The 14,128-nt window shown below is 48.0% G+C and overlaps 1 protein-coding gene across 5 annotated transcripts in view; it reads left to right on the top strand.

The window, feature by feature from the left end:
- RABGAP1L (RAB GTPase activating protein 1 like) overlaps nucleotides 1-14,128 on the top strand; it is a 239,259-nt gene that overhangs the window by 209,194 nt on the left and 15,937 nt on the right. For 4 of the 5 annotated variants that reach the window (XM_062581619.1, XM_062581614.1, XM_062581618.1 and 1 more), the window contains one exon: nucleotides 14,014-14,106. In XM_062581619.1, coding sequence (XP_062437603.1) covers nucleotides 14,014-14,106 — 93 coding nt within the window. Of the gene's footprint in view, nucleotides 1-249; nucleotides 361-14,013; nucleotides 14,107-14,128 lie in introns of those variants that run through there. The other variant, XM_062581615.1, reaches the window with a different exon arrangement.

Genomic DNA, 14,128 nt, shown 5'->3' with positions numbered 1-14,128 from the left:
CTTCACCTGCAGCCTCATGCTGGAATTCAGCCTTCTTCCCAGGATTTCCTCAAGCTTGAGCAGGTGCCGTGGCCCCGTCGCCTGCCGCCCGCGGGAGCGGGCGGTCGGTGCGTGCCTCCCGTAAGGCCGCGAGGGAGATGCCCGCGGGAGCCGATCTGCCGGCTCGCGCTTTCCCGTGACGCTCCTGCGTCATCGGCCGCCGGCGCCCTGCGAACCCGCGCTCGCGGCTAGCGGCAGTCTGCAGACAAGATGATGGAAGAAATCTCCATAGTGGTGGCTTACGATGCCCACGTCTTTAGCCAGCTGTACGAGGAAGATGTTCTGGCCAACCTGGTGGCGGTCAGCAAGCCCAAATCCGTGGTAGGTGGTCTTGTTGCTCCTTTGCCAGTAACGCTTAGGGTTATGCCCTTCCAGTAGTTCAGGCCTTCTCCTGAAAGCCATGCAGTAATTATTTTCTGTTTGTATTATTTTTTCAGAAATTAACAGTGTGTTCCAACGGAGGTAAAATTACTGAAATAATACCTTTCTGAGCTACTGAGCAAGGCATTCTCTTCTAACTGCCATAGGAAAACAGCAAATACTTTTTTTGAAATAATTGAAATAAAATAATTAAACAGGAGAATGATTGAAGGTTTCTAACAGTGAAAGCAATGTGAAGTGATGCAAAAAATTTCTGTAGCATAGTATGTCGATTAAAGATTCGGGCCAGACGCTCAGGATACCCTGGGCTCTGTGCTGTAGGTCACTGTTGATCATGAAATCTGAGCTGCGGATCTGGCCTTTAATGGGAACGGTGGTTTAACACTTTTATACCATATTATGTTTTGAAATCAGCAGTAAGCATCTGTAAAAAAAATTTTAGCTAAACTACCAATTTCTATTTTTATAAATAACGTATATGCATGTATAAATTACACACTTTGGTCTGTGTATGTATTTGTATCCATGCACTAAGTAACTCTTAGATATAGCTGAGGTCGTTTATTTAACTGTGACAAATCCAGTTTTCTCAGAAAAGGAAAAAATGTGATTTATTGCTTTGTGTTATAAAATCTCTCTACACATACCTGCTGTTTGTTTTTTTCTGCCCTTCCCTGCTGGGGAAATCCCAGGTGCATGAACTCGCCTCTCCTGCACCTCCCGTAGAGCTCCACACCTAAAGCAGAGTTATGCCCAGTACCATTTGTTATGATCTCTTTTTTTATTTTTATTTTATTTTATTTATTTTTTGTCTATGGCTCCATCTATGCTAGACTGTAAAAAGTCTATTAGCATAGTTAGCTAATAAAGATGCAAATCCAGTGCAGAAAACTACACCCAGTGGGATGGCCCACGCTATGGAAAAGCTCTGCGTAAGCGGACGTGGCGACGGCCCCGCGGGCTGGTGCAGCCTGGGGTCTCTCGGCGCGGAGGCGAGAGGAGCCGGCGTCAGGAGCGCCATGGTGCCGCCCTGGCTGCTTCTGAAAATATGATGAAATAACCTGTTGAAAAATTATTTTTCCTTGAAGTAACGCTTTATCTCCCAGGAAACAGAGATACTTGGGCAAAACAACTGTAGAAGGGAAAAGTATCATTATTCCTGCTTTTGATAAGATATGAATGATTAACTTCAGTGTAACTAGGTGTTCTTATCACCGCTCTGACACTTTATTCTGAATCAAAGAGTATTAACGTGTCTCAATACATTATGTTACCAGTGAATAGGTTAAGGGTTTTTTTCTTTTTTCTTTTTTTTTTTTAATAGGATTTACGTATAAAATACCTAACCACTCTTTTAAGTCAGTTTTGAAATATTTTAAATAAGCAAATAGTGGGGCAAACTCCCTGTAGGCTTAAGGTGATGCAATTAGACAGAATTGCGATCAGATTAGATGGTGTGCAGGAGCCTGCACTCCGCAGGGGTGACATAAAGTGCCTTTCAGGTCTCTGTTGCTGTGTTTAATAGTGGATAATTTTAATAATTTACTGCAAGGTGGGAAAAGTTGAGAGAAATCCAAACCCTATTGACTCTGTTCTGGTCACTTTACCTCATTGCACAAGGTGGGCTGCTTTACGTAAAGCAGGATTTTGCAGAAAGAACGTCCAAGGGTTTTGTCTTCAAAATGGTTGGTTGTTGGTTTTCTTTTTAAAACGCTGAATGAATTTAAAATCAGTATTAAATCCTACTATTGTCAGAAGTAACTGAATACCTATTATATACAGAGCTGGTTGTACTGAAGGCTTGACTGAGCTCTGTTCCCCCCAGCATTCTGATCCTCAGTGCTGCTACGCGAGCGCTAGGATAAGGTTTCTTTCCGTGCCAGTCTCACATTTGGCATGTGAGCTGAAAAATATTAGACTTCAAATGTCTAGAGGTTTCCAGTATGAATTGTCGTGAGACTCTGTTTAATGATAATTTTTCTAGCCATGTCAAGCTTTTCTTTATTTTGAGAGTTTGTGTGAATATCACAGATAGGTTTTGCAATCTCAGATTCATCTGTTGAGTTGCAAAATTAGGGTTTCATTTATTCTTGAAGACATTCCTAGCATGTTTCTCTGATTGCAGAGAAAAGCTTAAAAATGTTCTTTAATGAATAGTCTAGCGATAACTTAAGCAGGCTCCTGGTTTTGGATGCCAGGGGGTCAGGAAATCTTGCAACTAGCAAAGAAATATAGATGCTGCAACAAGCTAAGACACATGATGGTCTCTTGCACCGACAGGGGAGCCGTGTGTTACAACGCAAAGTTACAGAGGTTTAATACGGAAAGCAGAACAGGCGCAGATTACAGCCCTCCGTCTCACTGCTGCGTAAGGCAGGAGCCACAGAAGACCAGTAGGATCACAGGAGTAGGCTGTGCTTAAGGCCAGCCCCGCTTAAACCAAGACGTACAGCTCTAGTGGCTCCATGGGTGATGAACTTGGATGAGGGAAATCAGCACTGAGCTTTGCTGTTTCCCAGTTCCTGTTAATTTTAGTTGTATTCTTCGGTGGAAAATGTAAAAATTTCAGTGGAAAATCTAGCTGTGTCTTGCGGCATTCACTTGATCCACATAAATACCACAGCGTTAAACAAAAATGTTTCCCTCAATAAGATATCCTGCACAACAGCAAAAAGTTTCTTACTGTGTCTTTGAAGGACAATTAATGCATGGTGCTAGTAGATCTATTAAAGAGCTGTGAGCAACTACTACTAATAATAATTTAAAGCACAAGATGCGAAAAAGGTAGATGATCTGAGATGAGGCTTTGTTAAATATGCTCCGATACAACACGGTACAGAGCATTGTACCGTGCTAACATTTACTTTTTATTCTAAAATTTAATCATATTGCAGGGTGACCGTGACACATGGTTGCTTCGCTATGCAGTCAATAAGAGAAGAGATTTATAGATACGTTTCTCTGTTGGTTTCCATCTTAGGTAATCACTTTTACATGTGCAAAATGAGTTTAATTTGCTACTGTTAGGACCAGGTAGATTTTACATGTATTTTGTAGTGAGATAACTGCCTGTAGTGAAAGCATTGAGTATCAGATATGTAAATTGAAAGATCAAAATAGTTTCAGAAAGTGTCACTGTCTCGTGTAGGGAGGAGAACTGTGTTATTCTGAAAGGCCTCCCGGTCTGTGTTTGGATCAAAGGTTGAGGGAGAGAAGTGCAACATGCAGGTGATGAGGATCAGGCTAATGACAGGCACCTGGGAGTGCCTGGGACCCAGCTAGAGGTGTCCGGGGGCAGTACGGGAGATGGCTGAGACCCCTGTGGGGCCATCATCTCTGGAAGGATCAGGCAGGCAGCGGAGGTTACTGATGATGGGGAAGAACACAAATGTTACGTCCGTCTTCAGAACAAGCGAGGAGGAGGATCTGGGGAACTGCCGGCCAGTCGACCTTACTGCAGTTTGTAGGGACAGTATGGAAGAAGTCCTCGTGGAAGCCATTTTCAGGCATCTGAAGGACAAGAAAATGATTGGGATCAACCACCATGGGCAAATCAAGCCTGATGACCCTGATAGCTGTCTGTGGAGAAGTGACTGGCTGGGTGCACGAAGGAAGAGCGGTGGGTGTTGTTCAACGGCAGCGACTAACAGTTTCCCAGAGAATGCCAATAGCCAAACTGGAGAGGTGCAAAGTGGTTGAAAAACTGGCTGGACTGGCAGGCTTAGAGGGTAGAGGTTGGTGGTTTGAAGTCTGCCTGGTAGCCGGCTGGAAGTTGTTCTTCGTGGTTAATAGAGGGGCTGACACTGTTTAATGTCTTCAGCGGTGGCCTGGACACTGGAAGAGGATGCACCCTGGTCCAGTTTTCACATGGCAAAAAGCTACAGGGTGGTGATGGACCTGCCGTTCAAGGGGGATCTTGACAAGCTGGAGGAGTGGGCTAGGAGCAATGTCAATGGAAGAGGCTACACCCTCCTCCTCAGCAGTTGTGAGACTGCGTCTCAAGTCCTGTGGCCAGTTTTGGGCCCTGCAGTAGAAGAGGAGTATTCACAGATGGGAAAGAGGCCGGTGGAGGGCCACCAGGAACACGGGGGGCCAAATGTAGGGGGGAAGGCTGAGAAAGCTGGGCTGGATTAGCCTGAGGAACAGAAGCCTAAGGAGGGTTCTAATTGCAGTCTTCTGCAGCCTAAAAGCAAGTTGTAGAGAAGCTGGAGCCAGATGCTCCGCAGAGAGCAAAAAGACAAGAAGCAATGGTTACAACTTGCAGCAAAGGAAATTTTGGCTAAATAGAAGGGGAAACAAATCTTCCCAACGAGTGTGGTGCCTACAGGGACTGGTGAGCTCATAAAATTATCCTGCCAGAGATTTTCAAAACTCAACTCAGCAAGGGCTTGAACAACCTGCTCTAAGTGTGAAGCTGGCCCTGCTTGAGCAGGATGCTAGACTAGATGCCCACTGCAGAGCCCTTCCAGTCCAAATTTTTCTATGAGACTGTATGAGACTATTAAAACTAAACACTTTAAAATCAAATCTCTTCCTTCCTTGGATTTCTCATGGTTTAAACTCTCACGATTTCAGTTTCTAGAGAAAGTGGCCCAGCTTCTGCAGCAGCAGTGCAAGACACTCGTGTGCTGTCATGCAGAGCTCCTGGCCAGGCAGGCAGGAGTTAATCCCTGCAACGGAGAAGTCCCTGCTACCGCTAGCAAAGCTTAGTGAGGGAGCAGACCCTCAGCTGACCAAATGCCCAGCGTGCCTGTGTAACACACGTGAATTCAGCTCCAAACATGGAACTTGCGAACAGCGCGGAAGCACATTTTACGCTATGGCAGGGAGTAGCTGGCCATAGTTTGACCTTTGTTCCTCCTGGTTTAACCTTTGTCGCTCATTTAGTATTAAATATGGGAAGGAATAAGCAGTACAACATTCCTTGGGCTCTTTATTTTCCTGTGGTGTTCCCTTTGCTTTCTGCCCTCCTGAAAATTCAGGAAGGTGACGCGGCAGCCTGCGGCACGTGGACACGGGAGAGTCAGGCAGAGTGGCACTGGCGCAGGCGGCGAGGCAGTAAGAGCTCAGAACAAAAACACACACAAGAACCAAGAATTCTGAAACCAGAATGAATCTGAAAAGTTAAAAACATACTTTGAACAGCAAGAGGTTAACAGATTACATTGCCCACCAGCTCCTGCAACGTCCAAATCGGTACTGGAGGCTTTACCAGAAGAGCTGCTTCACTCAAAACAGGTTTTAACTTTCAAAAAACACTACTGGGATGAAGTTGAATCAAATGGATGAAGTTTAGAGGATCTAAAGCTGAAGATTTATCCAGCCTCAACCTCTGCGCACCGGTGGGCAGGACTTACGCCTCCTGTGGGGAGGTGTTTACACAGTACGCAAACCCGTTGGGAGGGGGCTCTGCTCTGTGTTCACTTCATGTTTTTTTCCGGGTTATCCCGAAATGGGTGCAGTATTGGTCTCGCTGGTGAGCCAGGGTTCACGCGTCTTCTCTGTTCATCTTGGTTTGTGCTGTTGTTCCCATGCCAGGGCTCCCGTTCGCTCCTCTGGCCTGCCTGGCTCTGAAGGCATGGTTTCCTGCCTCTGCTTGCGAAGCTGGTTCGCAGTCGCCTGCCCTGCCCCTGCGCCCACTTCTCTTCCCAGCCCCACGCCACCGTTCACTGTTTCCGCGGTTGTGCCAGGGTGCATGGGTGAATGGGATTAGTGCTAGGAAAGACTTTCTGAGCTGGGCAGTTACTTTGATCAGCCAAAGCCATGCGTGACCTACTGTGTGTCGGTGTGGCGCTTGTTACGTGCCGTCGCTGCCGCTCGCCCGCTGCATCCCTGCCAGCTTTTTGGGGCTGGGAGGGCGTTTCTAGCTCCAGCTCACTGGCCCCAGCGATCTAGGGGATTTGGTTTGCGGGCTGGGAACATTGGTAATGCAGCGGTTTCCTTGAGTCTAAACGGGCTCCTGCCATGTCCGCACAGACGCGCTAAACATGAGCATCAGAGGAGAGCAGAGATCCCGTCCGCCGCCTGGCCACCCCGCACCATCTCTCGCCTGGGGATCCTCTTGCCTTTCATGTGCTCTAAGACAAAGTCCCCGTTGTTCCTCGTTGGGCTGAGGCTGAAGCGCTTACCTTCAGCTTCCTGCTCTGGTTGTCGTCCGGTAGTCCTGGTCAGTGAACCTTCTGTCTGTCTATGCGTTTCCTCCTTTCTGCGTACGTTTCTTCTTGGTACATGCAAGGGCACTTGTCACTGAGTCAAGAAGCATTTATTTAAGCAATGTTGCAAATAAACACTTTTCTAAATAAAAGCGGAATATTTGCAATTAAACATGCGAAAGTGGGTCATTTTACTATTTTGGAGCTTCCTCCTTTCCTTCCTAGAAGGAACTTCCATGGAATCAATGCAGGTTTTTCTAGGCGTAGCAGGAACTCTGCTTCCCTTTCCACCCTTGTTGCAAGACCGTTTGGGAGAAGAATTTTGAAATAAGTTTCTAGACATTATTGATTGCTTCGGTCTTTAGTTTTAGTGACCATGAACATGTCTGGTGTCTGTATGAGCCTTGTAACTGGAGGTGGGGAATTCCTCGGTTGTATTAGGCCATATCCCTGTGGTTAAATGCAGAAAGGGTTCAAGCAGAACAACGGCTTTTTGGAAGTCACGGGTGAGTATTTAGCATAAGTAACCTTAACTATTAGTTGGTCAAATGACAGCATCTAAGCCTGACTCATTCAGTTTTCCTACCTTACTTTTCCTATTTGTAGGTTCCCAGTAATTTAATACATTTTGCTTTATAATATGTTGCACTTTAATAAGGCCATATGCAAAACCAAAAGCTTTTTGTGTTGTCATAACAAATGCAAAGTTCATGTATTTATCCATATTCAGTGAAAGTCACTGTAATCCATATGGCAAGGGGTGCTGAAACTACATGCAAAGGCAACAAATCTCTTCATAGAAATCTAATTTCTTAGTTACTGGTAGACAGAATAAAAAGTTCCCCCAGGTGAATGTGTTAGTTAATATTCTGTCTTCATCGTCTGCAATTATTGTCTCTCTTTTTGACCCCAGGTCTCATGAAAACCGGGTATTTTTGAATTCAGTGCAGAGGGTGGGAAGTGTATTTCAGTATTTTTTATCCTGTTCAGATTGTGCTTTATTGGCACGCTGTGCAATATATGAGGGGTTTTTTTTTGTTTTTGTTTTTAACTGCTTCCTTCTAGCTGTGTCAACATTAGCTCAGAGAGAAAACAAGTGGCACTACAGTGATGGGAGTGCTGGCTCTGCTGGCTGCGGAGGTTTAAAAGCTCTGGGCTTGACTCTTCTGCTCAGGAGAATGTAGGTGGTTTGACCTCAGGGTAGAGTATTAACTATGCCAAGACGAAGCTCAGGTTAACTGCAAAGCACTATAGTTTTACCACCATGCAGAGTCACCAAAGTCACCCCAAACTGAGGTGTTGTGGTATGTGTTTGTCCTTTACTCTGTATGTCACTGGAGAGCCTGGAAGCTGGGAGCGTGGGCCAGAAGCAGCTGGCAGAGGTTGACCAGAGTCGGGCTGAACTTGTCCAGCAGTTCAGGCAGCACCAGATTTTGTTCCCCTGAGAGGCAGGTCATTAGCCAGGTGGTTCTTTCCCCAGCAAGAGGAGTAGCTGACAGAACAGGTTGGTACCTGGGATGGAGGAAGGCTGAAGGGTCAGCAGGGCTCGCTGCTTCTCTGCTGCCGAGATGGGCAGGCACCAGAGAAGGGACGTGGTGGGAGTTGCACGTTGCTGCTCCAGTCGCCTGCCCTCCTCCTCCGCGGAAAGCCTGGGCTCTCTCAAACGGCCACCCTTCCTTTGGTGGCCGCAGCCTGCTCGACTTCCTGGCTGGAGTTGGCAGCGTGGGCAGCTTTCTGCCTCCACCTCCAGCCCCTGCTACCTTGGGCAAACTTCTGGCTTCCATCAGTGGTTAAGATGCTCTTTGGATTTTCCCTGCTGGCTCTAACCCGACGGAGCCTCAACTAGATGCCACTGTTGAGTGCAGGGCTCTAGCACTGGTGTTGCTGGCGGAACCGCAGATGTGTCAGTGAAACAGGAGAAGGTCTATAAAACCAAGAAGCAGCCTGTATACACAAGTTCGCAAATGTGTAAGGCTGCCCTGTGTCTCTGCCTCTTGCTTGGAAACTCTCGGCATCTCTCCTGGCCTGCACATCCTGCAGCTCCGTGCTAAAGTGTTTCATGGGTCCCCGAGAGAGTGGTAGGTGCAAACATGGCAAAGCCTGAAGCCTCATTGAGGTTGCTGAATGAACATGAGGCAAACCCTCTCAGGAGGTGAAGGGCAAGAGAGACAACAGAGGATTCATTACGGTACTAAAATGCTGTGCTTTGCTTCAGCGAGGGTTTCTGATACCATGGAAGTTGTCCCATGCATATCCCCAAAATACAGATCATTTAACAGGCATACAGTTTTAATTTTTTTTTTTTAATCTTAAGGCTTTTGGCAGCAGTGTTTATGGCGTTGGGCAAATGGAAAAAGGCAGAGCTTTTTGAGGAGATAAAAGTTTTTGTTAGTTACTGTAACATAGCATTTGATGTAACAGAATTGACTATGGAGCCTTGAACCTAATGTAGAATGGTTTAGCTTTGCTATAGAAAAGGTACGTATTTCCTGCTAGGAGAGGGATGTACTAAAAGTAATTGCTCTTAGTAACTTGGTGGTGAAATATTTGTAGAAATATTTAAGATGTCTTAGCATCGGGGGCCCTTGCTATGCATGGGAGAAGCCTGGCTGAGCTTTTAAAGATACTTGCAAAATTGAAGTTTGGCAGCATTACAATTTCACTGATACTCTGGTGCAGCATTGATGTAAAAGACTATTAACAAACAGAGTCTGTATTCATACAATACCGCGATGCTCTTTACTGACGAATATCGCCTGCTCAGGCTTAGGGTTTCTGCCAGCCCTCCTCCGTAGCAGGAACTGGGATTCTTCCTGGTATTGCTTTCTGCAGTGCGCAGCTGCATGCCGGGGACGAGGCACGGCTGGGCAGCTGGGCAGGGGCAGAACACAGCCCTGCAGGCAGACGCTTTCACCCGTCCCTGGCAGGCGTTGGAAGATGTCTGCAGGTGAAGGCTTCCTAGCTGAAGGTTGTTGACTCCACGTTTAACGTGACAGGTTTTGCGGCCTTGCTAATAGCAGTGTTATAAACCTGGTTACTTACCAGTTGCTAGCCTCGTCTGGGCGATATTCCCGTCTCTGGGAACGTAAGATACGTTTGTGGTGGTTTCAGCATCCTACAGGCAAGGCTGGCGAGTGCGGCCTGCCGCAGCGCAGCCGCGTGCCCTGGCTCTGCAGAGGAGGTTTCCTTGCCGAGCGATGCATGGAAAGCGGTGGGGACTCTGCCCAGACTCTGAGTCTCTTGGCCCAGGGACAACGGTGAAGACTTCACTTCTCTCCCTGCAGATGGAGTCCCAGGGGAAAGCAGGACAGCGTGACCATGTGGAGGGGAGGATGTAGTTCGGACGTCTTCGGGACTAGCTCCAACCCGTGGGAGTAGATTTGATCTGCCCCAGCCGGTACGACCGGCTCTCTGCCGAGTACCCGCAGACTCTGTGGCTGTCCGGTGCTGGGCCACTGCCTGGTGGTGGTGGTGTCACAGTGGCCACCGTGAGTGAACTGGGAGGGAGCAGTGGAAAACGGTTTGAGAATTGCTGCCTGGGATATGTCTTTCACTCGTTCTCTTTCAGAAAAATTGGTGGGTGCACACTGAGAGCTAAGAGTCATATTTTCCAGATGCATCAGAGTCTTTAAGATTTGTAGCTCAGCAATATGTGAAAAGATCAGCTTGAGCCTGGGGGAGAGCCCTTGGTCACGTGTTGACATCGCAGCTCACACGCGACGTGCCTGGCGGAGGCACCTTTGGTCAGGGGATCGGCCCCGTAGGTAGGACTTGCTGTCTGTGCCTTTTGGGCATCACCGTGAAAAAAGCTGTGCGCAGGGAGGGCTTTTTGCTGTGGCTGTCTGGCAGTGCCTTCCATCCGACGTGCAGGATCTCTCCTTAAACTGCTGTGGCTTCACGTAGCCACATTTAAGACTCCCCTTTCCTTTGCATTGCTGGGAACACGGGCCAGGGTGGAATCAAGAGGAATGACAGACCTCAAAGCGGGGCAGTTGAGGGTTTGGTTTTGTATAACATAATTATCACAGCAATATATAATTGCTGTTGACCAGAGCTGACTTAAATGCAAAAGAGATGCTTGCTGACAGAGCACGTATAGCAATCTGTGTTTGCAGCCTGTGTCTCGGTACTACAGCCCTTTTTGGGGTGAGAGCAGCAGCACTTTTTCTCTGTCTGAGCTGCTAGACATCAGCTGCCAGTATGCAAAATAATAAGCTGTTTCTAAGCACTGCTTCCAAGCCACTCGGGTGCATCCTTTTTGCTAAAACAAATGGAGCTGAAGTGGATAAGAAGCTCACGATATCTGAATGTGAAAATGAATTTTTGAACGAGGAAAGCTAACCTGGGGATCTGAAGGTGAATGTTTTGAAGAGTCTCTGCTATAGGGCAGAAAACACTTTCCTCGAACACTTTTTATTTTTTTATTACAGACTCCTGTGCAGTTGGTATACATGCCCATAAAACATGAGCACGGTGAGGACTGGAATAAGCGCACGGCTGTGGTTAGAGCTGCAGTTCCTGCATTTTTGCTTCTCTTTCCCCGTGTTGCAGCTTGATTGCTTCATAATGAGCCTCATGGATGTCTCCTGGTCCTGGTTTGCTCTTTTCACTTGGTTTATTCTATAGGGAACAGAGCCTACCTAAGCAGATCTTTAAATAGAAGGATTATAGAAGTATGAAGCATTAGGCTGGACTGAGCAGGCTGCAGTGAATGGGAATGTCTTACAGAGATTAAAGTCGGACAAAGGGCCTGGCATTGGAAGCCATCCCGTGGCTTCAGCTCTCGCTGCTGCCGCTGGGAATCTCAGGAATTTGGGAGAATTTGCAGCTTACCTTCTCCCTCTTTTTATAAATTCCCGTGGGCCCCTGAGCTGTGGTGGAGATTTTGATAGTGGGCCGATGAGGCTATGGAATAAAATGCTAATAAAAATTCACACCAAGGCAGGTTTCCTCTGCCTCTGGCAAATAAAAATTCACACCAAGGCAGGTTTCCTCTGCCTCTGGCTGGCATTTGGATTGGGTCTGCGTTATCCTGACTATCCTCTTCAGGAGGTCCTACACTGCAGAGCTGGCAACGAGAGGGCTTACAGAAAGCAGGAAGGCCTGAAGGAAAGGGTAGGTGGGCTGGTTGCTGAGATTGCCCTGCATAGCATCACGTATGACATCCCACTGAGCCCTCACAGCCTAATCCAAGAGTCTGTAGTGTCTAGTCAGCCCGTTACTGTGCAGTTTGTTTTTTTCTTTTTCAATACGGGTTCCTCCCAACGGAAAATAAATTGCTCAGCTTCTTCAGGATTTTATTCCCAGTGGCAGATGCTGCGAGACATTTCTTCATCCCTTTTGGCAGTCACATTTTAAGGAGAGGACAACACAGTTACCTGCTGCACCAGAGCAGAGCGTTAAGTCACTTTTGCCTTAAGTGCAAGACGCGAGTGGGCGGCTGAGCGGCTGGAGCAGGTGCCGCCTTGCAGCAGCGGAAAGGGTTGGCATGGGCAGTTGCTGGCATTTTGGTCCAAGGTGCACGATGGACAGAGAGCCGCGAGGTCGGGCCGTAGCCCGGGCCCGCACAGAGCAGCCTCCGGCGTCCCGCGGGTGCTGGCGTGGCCCTGCCGCGGAGGGTGCGGGTTGCCCTCCTCCCTTGCGAGGTTCTGCTCGTTCACTCCTTCTGCGCGGGTGCTTTCTCCGGGGAGCTGCACGGCTTTCTCTGGGCACCCGAGTAGCTGGGGCACGATTTTATGCTTGAGCGCAATAAAATGAAGGAGCTGGGAAGAGGCGATAGTGAGACAAACAGACGAGCAATGTTTATAAGCCAGAAGCATCTCCAGAATATGATAACGAGCAGTTCTAGCCCATGCTGCTAAGGAAGGAAGAACTCAGTAGTGCAGAAGCTTTTGCAGAAAGTCGATGAGCACGCTTTGCTGAGGAGCGGTCCATAAAGCCTGACAACATAGCTGACAACACGCACTTACTTATGCAAGGGCTTAAAGAGAAGCCACCTGTTGAATTTGCAAGCTGTTTAAGGGAATTAAATTGGGGAATATGGAAATGGGTATTTTATTTCTCTTATTTTATTTTATTCAGTTTACTAGTGAGGACAGAAAGCGTTGCAGGAACTTCTCCAACTCCTTTGAATCCTGTGGTGGGAGAGACCACAGTGGTGAAGCTAAGTTCCTGCAAGAGTCTCTGAATTTGCCTGCTCAGGCTTTTATCTGTGGGATTAGTGGATTAGTATGAACTGCTTTTCTAATAGGAGTTTTCTCCCAGACCCAATCCTTCAGAGGGAATTTCACTGTATTTAAGCACCATTTCCAAGCTGTCACCATGCTCAAGTTGGGGTATCTTGCAATGAGCCCTGAAGCCTTTTCTAACGGAGGGCCTGGGCATCATCCTACTTGCAGGATGATTAACAATTTGTTTCCCCTTGTCCCTTTGCTTTGTTTTAGGGGGTTTAATTTAAAATTTTGTCTGTAGCTGGGGGCACGAGCGCTGCTTTCCTGCGCTCTCCACTTGCCAGTCGGAGCTCCCCGGGCAGCGCTGGCGCTCCCTGGGCGTGTGGCTTTGCATGTTGCCCGCCTGTAGCCGCCATCCTCCCCTCCGCAGCAATGCTGCAAGCGTGCTCGGGTCCTTCCTGTACCGCAGAAGGAGGAGGTGTCAAACGGGAAAAATCAGTAATGGCAATCGGGTATCGAAGCTACGTGTGAAGCTGGACCCACTCTGGATAGCGCCGTGCCTCCCGTGGCTCACTGCGGTGTTCAGCGCGTACCTGCTTTGGCTCAAAGCTGAGCTTTCATAGAAATTAAGCTGTGGGTGGCTTGACCCACCTGCCTGTGGTTGCGTGCAGGGTGCGCCATCGCCTCGCCACTTCGGTGCAGTGGCTAGAAGCGATGCGGCAGCCCGGTGCCTGGCCCGGCGTAGGCATCGCTCACGAGCTTATCAGCGCTGCCGGCGCGCAGTCTCGTGCTCTTCCGGCAGTACCAGCCGCTACCCTAATTCTGCCCCAGTGGACGGTCCAGGGCTTTTGCAGGCGCACTCCTTTCCCCTCGTACCGCTTGAACAGCTTTGCTGTGCTGTGACCGCTAAGCAGCCTTGCTTCGGTGAGCAACAGGCATCAAAGAATGGTTTCCTCCTTGCTGCTCGCTCGTTCCTTCTGCCTCTGCTTTTTTCCTTCTTGTTTCTCTTGTGAAAATGCCTCTATCTCAGTGTTGTTTTCCTTCAAACACTTGAAAAAATACCAGCAGCAGGCGCAGGCGGATTTCTGTCGCCGTGAGCTGTAAGCATTTGACATGGCTCGCCGTCAACACCAGTAGAGAAGGGGGGCACTGGGGAGCTGTTTTATTTATCCAGCACTTCCTTTGCTTCCTGTTTGCAAGCAGAACTTTCAGACAGTTTTTCTGGTGTTTCTCTAATCTTTAAACACATGTTTTCTGAATGTGTTCCACAGGTGCCAACAAAAAAGCTGAAGAAATATGAGCGGGAGTACCAAACGATGCGAGAAAGCCAGCTGCAGCAGGAGGATCCCATGGACAGATACAAGGTATGGGAGCTGGTGTTTGGGC

Source organism: Rhea pennata, chromosome 8 (genome assembly GCF_028389875.1).
Source record: "Rhea pennata isolate bPtePen1 chromosome 8, bPtePen1.pri, whole genome shotgun sequence".
Classification (NCBI taxonomy): domain Eukaryota; kingdom Metazoa; phylum Chordata; class Aves; order Rheiformes; family Rheidae; genus Rhea; species Rhea pennata.
Note: the sequence above shows the minus strand (reverse complement) of the source record. Positions and strands in the feature narration are given on the sequence as shown.